The sequence below is a fragment of the Mustela nivalis genome (genome assembly GCF_964662115.1).
Source record: "Mustela nivalis genome assembly, chromosome: 3".
Classification (NCBI taxonomy): domain Eukaryota; kingdom Metazoa; phylum Chordata; class Mammalia; order Carnivora; family Mustelidae; genus Mustela; species Mustela nivalis.
Window position 1 is genome coordinate 169,262,024 of NC_139022.1, and position 14,877 is coordinate 169,276,900.

The window sequence follows — 14,877 nt, forward strand, 5'->3', positions numbered from 1 at the left end:
GGGTTTTAGTGAGCGGACTATCCACGTGACTCAGTTTGCTGCTTTCCTTACATGCCGCGGACACTAATCGTGCCGTCACCCACGCACGCAGTGCCTCACAGAAGGAGGCCGACAGGCTTCATGGGCAGCGAACCAGTCACCTCCAGAGCTGCGCAGGATGTCGCCGGCACATCTGCTACACGGAGAAGCTGGTACAGAAACGAAACCCTGACGTCACTGCAGATCAGAGCAGCCCGGGCCGCCGTGCCACCTCCCGTCCTCCCGCTCCAGGACTCGGTGGCCGTGGCTGCAGCGGCGAGGACCGTGGGCAGGTGTGCGGACACACCCGCCTGACTCTGGCACGCCGTGTTTCGCGTGTGGGGCCACGCGGGCTTCCTGAGCTAAAAGTCCTCCGCAGGAATTTAGTTTGTGGGGAAAGTGGCTGATGAGTTTGTTTGCTCAAAAACAGTGTTAAAAATGATGCTCTACATGCTGTTTCTGAAAGTATAGCTTCCCCAGACGAGTCTGTTGCTTCACTCTCCTGTGAAGCAGCCGGATTAGCCCCGACCCTGGCAAGGGGAAGCAAGTGCAAGTCTACGGAGCAGAAGCACGCTCTCGCTGCCGAATCACAAACAGCAACACCACGGGCCGGGGCTCGTGGCAACACCGAGAAGCAGGGGTTTGCGACTTGGAAAAAAAAAAAGCTGGGAAGATTTCCCACAGCAAACCGGTGTCACCAGAGAATGGAAACTGCAGACATAGTTTAAAGAAAAAAGTTACGGGAGGAGAAGGGGAACGTGAGAGGAGAAGAGAAGGGAAGGGTGAAGTCCCGCTCTCCGCGACCCTGCCCCTCGAGGAGCCCGCGCCCATGCAGGGTCTCAGAGTGGCCCTGGGAGGACAGCCTCCTGGGGGGACCGCAACCCTTCAAACCAGGGTGAGGACCGGCTCCGGCGTGGGGTGGGCAAGCCTCGCGGCAGGGACCCCCACCGGTACGAACATCCCTTAAACACGGACAGCGACTCTGCATCTCCGAAGCGTGGCACCCTGCAGTTAGAACGCCACTGATTCAGGAGAGGAAACATCACTTCAAAATCAAAAGGAGTGCTTCCTTTCCTCTCCGCTCCCTCCCTCCTGGCGTAGAGGAAATGGCTCCCAGGGTCTAGGCGGGGAGGTGGGGGCGCCAACACAGGTGTCCCCTGCAAGGCCTTCTAAGGCCCCGAGGAGTCGGGAGGGGGCAGACACATACAGAGAACGCAGACCAAGTGGCTAGAAGATGGGGCGGATGGAGAAAATACGCTCCCTGAACAATCGGCGAATACATCTGGGGGTAAAGGGAGCCCGGCTTCCCGTGGTCTGAGAAGGAATTTGTAAACACAGAAAGGGAAAGGCTGGAAAGAGCCCCACCGCGCTGGATTAGGGACGGAAGCACCGGTATGGACATGCAGGTCCTGACCACAGACGCGGTGCGATCCAGCAGCAGTCCCGGGTGGGGTGGGCACGAGCGTGCAAGGGAGTGCAGGGACACAGCCGTGCGCAAGGGTTTCCCAACTGTGCACAGACGCCCCACAAGCAAACAGGCGCTCCCGAGCGCCCCCATCTTAGTCTCTAAATCCCACACAGCCCAACTCCTACAGCTCCTCAGTGAGATGGTGGGTCCCAGGGATGAGGCCCGGAAAGAACGGAGTGAGCCTGAGAACGTTCTACCGGAAAGTAAGGGTGTGCTCCAATAATGGTAAGGGCATTAGAAAAACCAAAAGCTGACCCAAAATCACACACAAAAAGGGGCTCCTGCTCCCTAAATGAGGACAGTTTACGCATCAAAATAGAGTATCGGATTATAACCCCAATAAACATACCATACGTTCACACTGAAATGATGATTAAGTAGGAAAGAAAGACAATACAGTTCTTTCTCACAGTAGCAGAGCACATAGTAAGTGGAGGAGGAACACTGGCCACCAGGCGGCCTCAGCAGTGGTAGCTTAGAGGGGCAGAGGCAGGTGCAGTCTGATGAGAAACACTGGTCAGTGTATCTCCCACAAAATGCTCTTCAACACCAAATCTTTTTAATGACTACTTTGCACCGGAGAAACCTTGCAGACACCAACCTCACCGAGGGGTTAAGGTCAACAACACCAGTGGCGCAAGAGGGGTCAGCATCCTGTGACCCTGCTGGGACACTGGGCTTTTATCAGCACAGGAAGAAAACTGCCTGGGTGGGCAGGAGGCTGAGGGTCATCCTAGAGACCGAAGGTGCTTTGTTCCCGAACCCTGTCACAAAGACTAAACAATGCTCCACCGTAAAACGAACCCAATGAGATGAGTCCACCAAGTGTGACACATGCTGTTGACAGCATCCTGGGAAACAGCCCTGGGTCTGGGGGAAGGACGGCTTTGTTGCCACATAGCTCGTTTGCCTACTCCAGAGAGCAGGGAGGGGAGGAGTGATGGAACAAATGGGGGAAAATGTGAAAAACTGAGAAATCTGGGTAAGAGAACATGGGAGCTCTCTGTTCCATTCTAACACTCTTCTATAGCCTGAAACTATTTCAAACACTAATTAAAAAGAAAAAAGTTTGTTCTGTTCTATTGGAAGGCTTTTCTGTTCATTTCACGGGAAGTTACTGTTTCCTTGAGTTTATAGCTCAGCTGCAAACATGTTTTTAGGCGAAAAATTGTGGTTTAATCCCTCAGCCTGAAAAGCAGTTTACTTGCCATCAAATTATTTAAGACTTTGTACCAAGACAAACTCCCATGAAACTGTACAGTAGGTAAAAAGAAGCGCCCACGTCAAGATGCCCCATTCCTACAGAAGGCAGTGTGCCAGAATCATGTACTTTGCCAGAAGCACAAGGGCACCAGGCAGACTGAACTGGCCAAGGTAACCAGAGAATGACACTGGTCAGGTCAGGCTGACTCCAACATTAAGTTGTGTCCTCTAAGACCGGAGCCTGGTTACAAAGCACCTTAATAGCGAACTATTCAGCCCCACAGGGGTCTGTAACCTATCAGAGCAATCCAAACACAGTTCCCAAGAAAATCACTAATATGTAGATGAGTGAAAGCCCAGTTACATGGCGGGAAACACTCACTTTCCTGATTACAGGTCAAAAATCAGACAATGCCTTGAGATGGTATGCTAGGGAGAAAGAAATTAGTATTTTTTTTTTTGGAACTCACAATAATCCTCAAGAACTAACGCAATGAAAAAAATTATAGATCTGTTCAACTTTCAATTTTACTATTTAAAAAAACTATCACTCGGGGAGCCTAGGTGGCTCAGTGGGCTAAGCCTCTGCCTTCAGCTCAGGCCATGATCTCAGGGTCCTGGGATCAAGCCCTACATCAGGCTCTCTGCTCAGCAGAGAGCATAATTCCCCGGCTCCCTACCTGCCTCTCTGTCTACTTGTGATCTCTCTCTGTCAAATAAATAAAATCTTAAAAAAAGAAAAGAAAAAAAAAGCTATCACTGGACACCTGGGAGGCTCAGTTGGTTGAGTATCTGACTCCTGATTTCAGCTCAGGTCATGATTTTGGGGTCGTGCAATCGAGCCCCACATCTGGCTCCACACTGGGCATGGAACCTGTTTAAGAGTCTCTCTTTCCCCTTCCCTCTGCTCCTCCTTTCTACTCTAAAAATTAAATAAATAAATAAGCAAGCACACAAAATTAAGAAGGCTATCACTAATATTTATATAGTTCCTGATAAATTAGATTATTAAATTAACTAAAGTACATTGGGTTGGGTACAAAATTAAGAAGCATAATATGAAGGACTCCTTTTAAATTCCAGGGACAAAATAAAGCAATACTCACACACACACACACACACACACACACACGAGTGGGAGATCTTTTGGATAAAAAGGTAGCTAGAAAAAAATGAAACAAGATGGGATCGGGAGGGAGAAAAACCATAAGAGACTCTTAAGCTCACAAAACAAACTGAGGGTTGCTGGGGGTGGGGAGGTAGGGATAGGGTGGTTGGGTTATGGATATAGGGGAGGCTATGTGCTATGGTGAGTGCGGTGAAATCTGTGAGCCTGATGATATACAGACCTGTACCCCTGGGGCAAATACTACATTATATGTTAATAAAAACAATTAAAAAAAAAATAAAGGTAGCCAGGGAAATAATCATGTAGATTTTAACCTTCAGGGCAGGAGGTATGACCACATTCTGAAGCAAATATCACAACCATTCCGTACATCTGTTCAATTCACCCAAGGATGCTAAGGGATCAGGAGACCAGGGCCCAAGGACAGGAGACTGGCAGCCACTTGGTGAAGCAGGAAGTGCCAGACTGAAAAGCCGATGGCCAGTTTCTTCCCTGTGATTCTGACCAGTGTCGGGAGTTCTGGTCAAAGAAGACATGGGTAAACCGAGCATCCTCTCTGTGCCCTGCCCTCTACAGGGTTTTGCGTATTTCTTACTCGAGTCTCCGGCGATCTTTCATCTCTGCATACACGGCTGCAGACGCCCATGATGAAGGGAGAGCGGGGGACACCTCGCTGAAGACAAGCACGCACCCGCACCCCCCTCTGGGAATTTAACCGGAGTCAGAAAGGCAGACTGGTCTCACCGGCCTGATGACCACACCATGGATGATGGCGGGCACACGTCAGGCTCTCTGCACCAGCTGTGCCCAGCATGTGAGGGCAGGTGGAGGCAGCAGGGTGGCGGCTGGGAGCATGGAGTCGGCCTGCCCGGGCTCGTGTCTCTGCTCCACCGCTTCCAGGGGCTGACCTGGCACAAGTCGCTTGATCTCTGAGCCTCGGTCTCCTCATTTGTAACAGCACAGCCAACAAGGACACATGCCCCAGAGTTGTGAACATGCAATAAGTGATCCCATAAAGTCCTCACAAAAAAGCCAGGCCCAGGGGTGCATAGGTGGCTCAGTCGGTTAAGCATCCAACTCTTGGTTTAAGTTCAGGTCATGATCTCAGGGTAGTGAGATCGAGCCCGCATCGGGCTCTGTGCTGGGCGTGGAACCTGCTTCAGATTCTCTCTCTCCCTCTCCCTCTGCCCTGCTCCTGCTGTGTGTGTACGACCTCTTTCTAATAAATAAATAACAACTTAAAAAAAAAAAAATGCCCAGAGAAAGGGGGCAGAAAATAAGACACGGTAAAGAAATAATTTACATTAAAATTTAAAAAAAAATGCTATACTTAGATTTCTAAAGCAGCTAGTAGCTTCAACCAGTATGTGGTTTTTTGGGATGCCGGGCTGGCTTAGTTGGTTGAGCACTCTTGGTTTTGGCTTAGGTCATGATCTCAGAATTATAAGATCGAGACCAATATTGGGCTTTGCACTCAGCAGGGGAGTCGGCTTGAGATTCCCTCTCCCTGTCCCTCCCACTGCTTGTGTGCTTTCTCCCCCAAATAATCAAATCTTAAAAAAAAAAAAAAAAATTTTAAAGACAGTGTGTTTTTTTTGATCTAGAACACAAGGCAATATCAGGTTTCCCTCCTTCTACAAAGTTTCATTCAGGAATTAAACTGGGTTCAACTAGATGGAATAGGAGGTGAAAACACCTATTTTTAAAGTACATGCAGTCCAGAAAGTTGGAATCTCACTTTATCAGGTGAAAACATAAGCAACTCCAGAGGAAATCCACAAACATCACAGGGGCAGGGGAAACGAGCTCATGGCCGGCCACCCCGTTTTACAGGAGCCCCACAATCCCGTCCCAGGACACACACATCATTCAAAAGCCACAACCAAACTGCATGTTAACACAAAATCTACAAGCCATGTCTGGGCTAAACAAAACTGTCTTCTTTCTCCCCAGCTCCTGGGACGAGGACACAAGACTGTTGCCTCGCATCTCAAGTTGAACGAAGTGGAACTGCCGGCTCACCTCGGAATAAGCAAGAGTGATGTGCTCATATATCCCCTGATGGTGATGGATGGCGTCCTCCAGATCCTGCAGCTCGGAGGGAAGGTCTACCTCACCACAGGCTTTACACCACGAATCCACGTTGCTCATGTACTTGGAAGATTAAAAAAAAAAAAAAAAAAAAGATTACTTCTATCAATGGCAATTTATATTGAGAAGTACATATTTTTTAAACATGGTTTTGAAATTAGGGTCATTGAGAGAGAGTCCAAGAAAGCAGCAGGGTTGAGTCTCCACCGCAGCCAGTACTGAGGTGAGCCCTCAGACCACAGCTGGACTTCACCCCGAGCTCACATTCTAACAGGAGCGGGGCTGGGCCCAAAGACCTGCTGTCTGAAATGACAACCCCAGGTCACTCGGAGGCCCACACGGAGCAGCACGCCTGGGGCCACCCCGCCCTGAGTTCTGTTTTGGGCCTCCTGGTTAACTCCCCAGCCCTCCTCTGACCCACTGATGCCAACCAGCCTGCGCCACGAGCTGTGGGGGGCATGGAGGCCCGGCCGCCCTGTGCCTCGGCCCCAGCCAGGAGCTCCACCCAGCCTTCCCGCTTTCCTCTAACACGGAGATGCTAGCAGAAGCCCGAGTATCTGAGATCGTTTACCTGAACACAGGAAGAGCAGCAGGCCCAAACGAAGGCCACCCAAAGTCCTCCGCCGTGCCCTCCGAGCCCACGAGAAGGCTGAGGGAGGTGGTGGACTGACCCAGAGGTCCTTCCCACTTTGCACATAAACGAGAAGGGAAACATCTCAGCTGCAGTCCTGGCTGAGGACTGTCATTCCGACCTCTCCTCAGTTTTCGGCCCCTGCCAGTGCCACAGCCCTGGGATTCATCGAGTGGAGAAATCACTGCCAGACTTCCAGGGAGACCCTATCAGTACCCACCGCAGGTAAGTGGCAAAGGCAAGCGGCAGAAGACCCCATTAAAGATGCTAATTCAATTAAGCCAAGTAGGCATGGACACGTTTCCCTGAGCTTCACCTCACTTACTCTAATTCCCTGGCATCTTTCTACGTTTACCAAGGAATGCAGAGGGTGATTATTCGAAATTGGGTGAGGAACTGCTAGACAGGAAACGTGCTAGGATTCTCTTAAAATACATAGGAGAATCACCCACCAGTTACTTATGACTTTTTTTAGGAACTTAAAACAGGCAAGTCACTCAAGTAATAATTTGTTTATAAAAATCCTTTTATCATTAACGTACTGGCTCGGAAAAATATCTCTATGCAGACCTCAGGGCTTGAAAGGAATTCGCAGGGCATTCTGCGTCCTGTGATAGCAGCTGATGCTTCAGCCACCACGAGCGCCGGGGATATCCTCGCTACGGCGCCCTCCGAACACCTGCAGGCCCGGAGAAGTAGGAACAAGGCTGCCTTATACCTTTCCCCTCCGCATGCCTGCATGTGGGACGACACACACGTATTTCTAGGGATTTCTTGTGTGGAGCATTCCAGAAATGTCAAACAGGTGAGCCTGAGTGATCTCGGTTTCCCTCCTTTTCTCTGACTGCATTAAACACCAATCATTGAAAACCTTTCTCAAATATGAATAAAGAGAAACATTCGAGAAGTTTTATATATGCCTGTAATAAAAGTAACTTATAACTTCTTTAAATATCTAGAAAGGGTACTGATTATATTCACCTGAAAAAACACAGCCAGGTCCTAAATACGTAGAGAGGGATGGCGTGCCATGAGGAAGCCACTGTGGAGAAGGGATTGCACACGCCTAAATGCACTGGGCTCAAGTACCCCAGTGACAGACATAAACCTGGGCATGGTTTCACAGGGCTTTTGTGCAGTGTAATTTGTCTCTTGTTTACGAGATGGCAACTGGAGACCCCAGAGTACAAGCTCTAAGCCCTGAATGGTTTCTCAAAGAGTCCGAACCCACGCCACAGGACAGCCATCTCCATCTAATAGGTCTTCCCCAAGGAAATGGCATCCTGGTGGCAAAGTCCAGTAAGTACCTATATCGAGTAGAACCTCTCTGGGCCAGTTAATACGATAATGTGCACTGAGGATGGGCAAGGGGGGCAGCCCGGTGTGTTCATTCCCTGAACTTCTCGGACCATTCTACGGCCTTCCACCCTCTCCACCCCCAGGCTGGGCACGTATCACCATCTTGAGACATATGGCTGGGACTACACCACCAGGGGAGTACGTACTCCGTAAAGGACGGTTGCAGGAGGTGGTTACCGTACTCTAGGGAGACCAGAGCAGCCAGTTTAGCCTCTGATGCTTTAAATGCCTAAATACGTGAACACACAGTATCCAGCTAGGAAAGGGCAAGAGAATTCAATGCTTCTCCATGAATTCAAATCGGGAGCTGCTACAGAACTGGGAACTCTGAGGCTCAGCAGAATGGTGACTTTTTTAAAGTGTAGCTGAACACAGGCTGAAAAGTCTGGATCAGTCAGTTTGCAAAACTGAGGCAAGCAGATGAGGGCAGAGTAATTACTACACATAGACATAGCTTCACCAGGAGAGCTCGAATCATTAATTAGGTTTGTTTCCATAAACATTGATTCCACTCCCCTCCATATGCTGAGAGTGGGGGCTTCCAGTGTGGGAGCTGCTCAGCGCTCTGGCCTGCTCTGCCGCCCGCCGCCCACCTCCCCCCACCCCCGCCCCAGCAGGCCTCATGACAGGGCACAGCTGAGAGCAGGTGCTTAGCTCATTTAGGAGACACAGAGACAAACTGCCCAGAATGGGAATTTTTCAAATGTTTAGAGAGATTTTCTCTTCTTTGAGAAAAATAACACCAGTTTAATATTACAGATATACACAGACATACATGTTTAATATAAATATGAACTCAAACGCCAGAGTTCTTATTTTAATTTCTTCTTTTGTTTTCACTTCTAGAAAATATTACCCTAGAAGTTTTATATTTGCCTAGAGTAAAGTAACTTACAATTTACTACTTTTCCTTAATACTTCATCATTTCTGCTCCTTGAGTACTCATCAGCAGGCCCTCTTTCCCGGTTGTGCCAAGGGAGATGGGCTCCCTTCTCTAAAGAGCGTGAAGAGCACAGGAGGGAGAAGCCTGTCCCATCTGCGAAGCTCTGATAGTATCAGCACAGTCACTTGGAGGAGGCAGGCTCAGTTTGAAGCAAAATATGCCGGTGATCGTGTGTGTTACAACTGTTCTCTTTAATAACTTTTTATTTTTATGCATAATTACTCCAATTCCTTTCTATTCCATGAGCATCTTTGTTTTTGTCCACAAGCCAAAAGTCAGGCCTACACTTTTATAAAGTAAAACACCATTAAACTGGGACCAATTACATGTGTATTATTTGCCTTAAAAATTCAAAAAGGAATAGTGAAGTATTATTTTCCTCCGAGTTCCAACCCTAACTTAGGATAAAGTTATCTGGATAACTAGGATAGATGATGTTTACCATAAATGTTTTTTCTAAAACTTTTTATGGAAAGTGAAGTTTTATAAGGATATTAACCGAATAAAGAGTGTTCTATTACATTAGGAACTAAAAGACTGTCACAGACCTCAACAGAAGTCCCAACATAAGCAAATCACTCCCCAAACACAATATAAGGACAATAATACCACTGGTCCCATCTACTTCACTGGGCTTAAAGATTTAAAGAAGAAACGACAATTTGTGTCAGAGAGCTCTGTAAATTCTAAAGAACTATACAGATACTGGCTCTCACTTTATTTTTGGCTATTATCAAATTGCAGAGCTCTCAAACTCACAGATGAAGTGAGGTAATCAGATTTAAGGCTCACGTAAAGGTACATCTTTATCAGCACTTGCAGAACTTCCAGCAGGTCTGTCTGTGCTGTCCGGTACAGCAGCCAGCAGCCACTGCATGGAATTTTAATTTACTTTTACATTCTTTTAACAAACTTTAAGTAATTTCAATGGCGGCATGTGGTGACTGGCTACCACACTGGAGAATGCAGCTCTAGACCTTGTTGTTTTTTTTTTCCTTTTCAGAAAGGCAGACAGCCACACACAGAACCTCGAAGTTTGACTGTCCTCCTTTCTTTCCACAAAGGGACCCTGACGGTCTGTGTGGGGGTTCCAGCAGGAAAGCACAGGTACTGGCATGCTCCTGACCAAAGACTATCCACTTTCGGGAACACTCACCCTCCTGGATGCAGCGAGCAGCCCTTGGGAGGGACACACGTGGAGCGGGGACAGAGGAGGGGGACACCCGCCTCGCCAGCCAGATCTCCCCTGGTGATCAGTGAGGGGACAGATGTCATAGCCAGATCACCCTCACACCCCAGATCATTTTTGTTTAATAATAAAAACGGGAGATGTGAAGGTATAGTAAAATCAATCACTTTCTCTGGTTTCATAAAAATGTAATTCTAGTGACATTAGCTATGAAAGTTCCCTATCAAGAGGCCATCCAGCAGACAGGCCATGTGACCAAAAGCAGTGAACACCATTTACCGGTGAGACCGCCAGCCCCACAGCTCTGTCTCCAAGCCTGCAAATGGAGACTCTGGGGGCACCCAGAGCATCCCCAGAGGGGGCAGCCTGAGAGCGAATGAACGGCCGAGACGTCTGCCCAAGGCAATGTTCCCCTCAGCTAGTCTCCATCTCAAGATTTATGCTTATAAAACCACAAGCAAAGCCCAACACCAGAACACCCACTGAGACCACAGAGGAGACAGAGGAGCGCAGCTGTGCAGGGCAGGGCATGTGTCGCCCCAGCTGGGAGCTGCACTCCTTACAGGGAAGCTGCTTCCTTCCATCAAACATGAACCATGGGCTCCCACGGTGGAGCTCCAGGCCTTCCTGATCACACTTCATTTCACACTGATACATCTGGATGGGATTCAGAGAGGTGGCCAAGATGGCAACCTAACTTAGGATGTCCAAGTTTCTGGTCTTCTCCCTAGTGAGCATATGAAAACAGCTTCATCGTTAACTAGAAAGCAAAGCACTTTAACAAAAGACCAAAGCTGAGCTATTTCTCTCCTGGGAAGAGGGCAAGTACTGAGTAGATGTGATCTTCCTTCATGCATTAGAATTTCAAGGATCTTACTTCTGTTCAGTGAAGGGGAAGATTCCCACTACATTTCCAGTCAAGACTAAAGGCACTCTGAACACGTTCTAACGCCCCACCTGTACATTTCAGATGCCTGGGCAGGCCTTGGTCGAGGTCCATCAAAAACCCTGGGGCCTCTCTACACCAGGTCCCTCTGTTCCTACACTTGTACCTGGCTTCTGGCTTCTTCTCCAGAGACTCAAGCACTGTTAGACTTTACGAAGGATCCCACAAAATTGTGTTCAATAATGCATTCATCTAGTTTCGTTTCTTTCATATCCATAAATTACAGTCATTCATCTTATCCAAATGAAAACACCCCATGCTCTTTTGAAATTTTGGATAAAAATTTTGGAGGAAAAAAAAATGCTCCAGGGCACCCTCATTTCTAGATTATTCTCAAGCAAGTTAGAAGAGCAATTAACTTCGGGGCTTACTTACAATTCTGAATCCTATCATGTTTACAGGATTCTTCCCTGTGTGTTACTGTGGCTCAGACTCTGTCATTCGCCCACGTAGCTTGCCCTGTCTCACATTTGCTCTATCATCTTCACGGAACCTTCCGTGAGCCCACTACCAATGAGCACACTTTGACTTCCAGGGGTTGCTGTGCCCCTAACATGTTACCATTCCAGGTGATGGACGCGCAGGGACCAGACGGCACATCCCCCCACCCACCATGATGTGGTCAATGCCGCATGCTCCTCTGGCCGACGGCCAGTAGCACAGGTGAGCGCGCTGTGGGCTTCTGCTGAAGGGGTTTCCTATTACTTTTTAAAAAAGAAATTTGTTTTTCTCTGTGGGCTTTTATTTATTCGTTATCATAAAGCCTATCAAATACCTAAGTTTAGGGAGGTGAAAAATCCTACATTGGAACTTTCACAGCTTTCACGTGAGGCTACTATCATTTTTTTCTTTTCCTGTTCCATTTAGTTTCCTCTCTTGCTTCACACTTGAAAGGTTTCTAGAGTCGAGATCACTGCTAATTAGGGTCTTGTGCAACACTCTTGTTGACTTGTCTAAACCCTGGGCAAGCTAGGACCTTTATCTTACCTTCCCCGGCCTCACTCCTCAACAGGGACTGCTTCTAGATTACAGAACTACCATTTCCTGCCTAGCACCATCAGTACAGATCCCTATGAATGTAGTCTCCCCTCAACACCAGAAAATCCTCCCCAATCAGTATTTCTCCCTTATGGCAAGCCCTTACTTCTCCCCCGTATGTCTTCCTGGCGGCTCAAAGTTCCTGTGTTGCTTCTCCGCCACTTGAGGAGGTATCTCCCTGCCCCGCACACTTCCCACTAGGAAGTCTGAGTCATAAGCAAAGCACTCCTTTCGCGCTACTCCAGAGTGTTTGCTTAAGTGAGCTCGCTGGGGGCCTGGAGAGGCGTGGGGAGTGTTACGGGCACATATTAGATGTTCCCTCTTCAAGTATTCTGACCAGAACATCGGCAGATGAAGCCAACATGAACTCTGAATCCAAACAAATAGCTTCATCAATAGAAGACACTGGAAGCGGCCTATCCAAAAGCCACTCTCCAACCCTAGCCCCGGCCAGCAGAGCCTGCCTACCACTGTGGAGGCGAAAAAGCCACACCCACCTTTGCCCACCCTTCCTAGAGCTAGGGCACGGCCTGCACCCCACTCCTGGCCAGTGGGAATGGAGGCAAGGGACCTTCTGAAAATAATGCTTCCCTGACTACAGTGGGTGCCGTGCTCGAGGTGCAGGGGCTGGGGCAGCATGTCTGTGGCCATGGCAGGAAGACCAAGGCAGCCCGAAAAGAGCAGATCCTGGCCTGACATCGCTGTACAGCTCCAGTTCCCCAGACTTTGCAACATCTTATTTTCTGAGAAAAGCAAACCTCTGATATTTAAAACCTCATATTCAGGCATTGTTACTTGCTGTCAGAGGGTCGTATTAGAATACTAAGGTGACAGTACTGAGGAGAAGAGGAGAGGAGGAAGGGGACGGACAGTGGGGAGAAGGGAGAGGAGGGAAAAAGGACAGTGGCTACCACGGTTAGTACCCGCTGTACACCAGGCACCACACAGGCCACCTCACAGGAATTATCTCATTTACAGGAGAAAACATTCCTCTCAAGTACATACTTTTATTTCCATTTTATAGATGAGAAAACCAAGAAACAGAGAGGCGAAGGAACTTGCCGAAGATGGCACAGCACACGGTCAGAGAGCTGGGGTTTCAGCTCACAGCAGCCTGACTTCAGAGCTCATGTTCTTAAGCACTGTGGGTGTCACACCAAAGTCGTCCATGGATTGGGCTGCGGGGAGGGCCCCGGGGGAGAACGTGTTCCTGGTCACTACCTTGCGGGCTGCAGGCCCCAAGCACTGACCTTTTCAGCCTTCTGGTGGAAAATGGAGGACATGTCCAGCAAGGTACTCCGCTCATCCAGGGCTGCCGCAAACGCCTTCCACTCCTGCTCCAGCTGGTTCGCAATCTGCTTAATCTGCTGAGAGGCGTAGTGGCCAGACTCGACCAAGCGATTTGCCACCGACATTATGCGGTTTATATTTACATACACGTTCTGCGAAAGGTGGGGGAGAGAAAGAGGGCTTGTCAGGGGAAGGCAAACAAGAGGCTTCCTTGCAGAACCTGCGGATCATAGCTCTCTCTGAAACACAGCCCACAAACTCCACTTCTGTTTTTAAGGGCAGAATCACCTGGTAGAGAACAGTGGACGTACTTGCTATCTGATTTCCAGAAACTCTAAATATTGGTTTCAATTTCTATTTCTAAAACTGCAAAATTACAGATCAACTAGCTGAGGGGCAGACTGGTAGGCACAAAGCAATCAAGTACACAAGTGGGTGCGCAGACACACTCTTACTCACTCGCTGGCTTCGGATCCTGAAACGGGGCCAGACGGCGAGCCCACAGAGAAGCAGTCACCCAGAACCAAGAAAACCCAACACTGCAGGTTTTAACTGGAACCCAGGAACTACACGCTGCACGTGGAGCAGCCACAGGCTGTTCTGTGTGGAAACAAGTTCTCCCGTCTACACCAGCCCAAGCCGTCTGGGCGGTGCCAACAGAGAATCCTCTGCAGACGGATCCGCTTTCTCCACAGCAGAGGAGTGGAGGCACAAAAGGGAACAACGCTGGGTGCAAACCTTCAATCAAGTTTTCTATTCTGTGGAAATGCCCATCTTCAGGCCCAGCAGTTTAATGCAAAAATAACAGTGTGAGGCTGGAAAAAAGGGCACATTTGGCCCTCAAAACAGGTTCTCGCTATGCTGTGCTCCCTTCCAGCTTCTTTGGCCTTTGAGGCTGCTAGTCTGGCAGAGGCAGCGGTGGGGAACGCACGCCTTCAACACACCCCCGCCTGTCACCACAACATGCTCCTCTTGACGGGTCTCCCCAAAATCATGTACCCCTGTTGGCTCCTCCCAACTGTGCTGCTAAATCTAGTTCCTCAACCTTTCCAAACCTCTCTCCCTTTTTCCTGCCTCCTGTCCGCTCTAGCCGTGGTTCTCTGGGCCCCTCTCCCACCGCACACACCCTGTGTGGCTCCTCGCGGTGACCTCATCTGCAGCCACCCCAAAGCCCCCTGAAGAAGGTACTTATCCATTCTTCCTTTGTACCATCTTCTACTCATTGTTTCCTCTCCACTTTGACCCAAATCAAAACTAGGTAGAGTCACTCTGGGACTAGAAAGGCACAGACTCCAGCCTTGAATTAGCTAACAGGTGACCGCTGTCTACAGTGGCAGGGAGAGAGGGCACCGTGAGGCTAAGACAGTCCACCAGGGCCATGGTCAGTGGGAAACCGGCCTCCCTGGCTCTTGTGGCAATAATGCTCTAACGAGTATCCTTTAGGCAAAAGTAATGCCCCCTCTTCACATATGTGTTCTCTCCCTCTAGTTGCAGGTGATCAGAATTACTAATTTTTGTTTTGTATCATTAAAGATGTAAATCAACCCCAAAGGTGCTGGGAAGACCATATG

At 48.9% G+C, this 14,877-nt stretch overlaps 1 protein-coding gene across 6 annotated transcripts in view; it reads right to left on the minus strand.

Annotated features, from left to right (window-relative positions):
- The window catches only part of TRIO (trio Rho guanine nucleotide exchange factor), a 337,805-nt gene that overhangs the window by 185,884 nt on the left and 137,044 nt on the right, over positions 1 to 14,877 (minus strand). For all 6 annotated transcript variants that reach the window (XR_014310227.1, XM_082725152.1, XM_082725151.1 and 3 more), the window contains exons 7-8: positions 13,267 to 13,458; positions 5,841 to 5,972 (exon numbers count right to left, since the gene is read on the minus strand). Coding sequence is in view for 5 of the 6 variants with exons in the window: in XM_082725152.1 (XP_082581278.1) it covers positions 5,841 to 5,972; positions 13,267 to 13,458 (324 nt within the window). In the remaining variant the exon portion in view is untranslated. The remainder of the gene's footprint in view (positions 1 to 5,840; positions 5,973 to 13,266; positions 13,459 to 14,877) is intronic.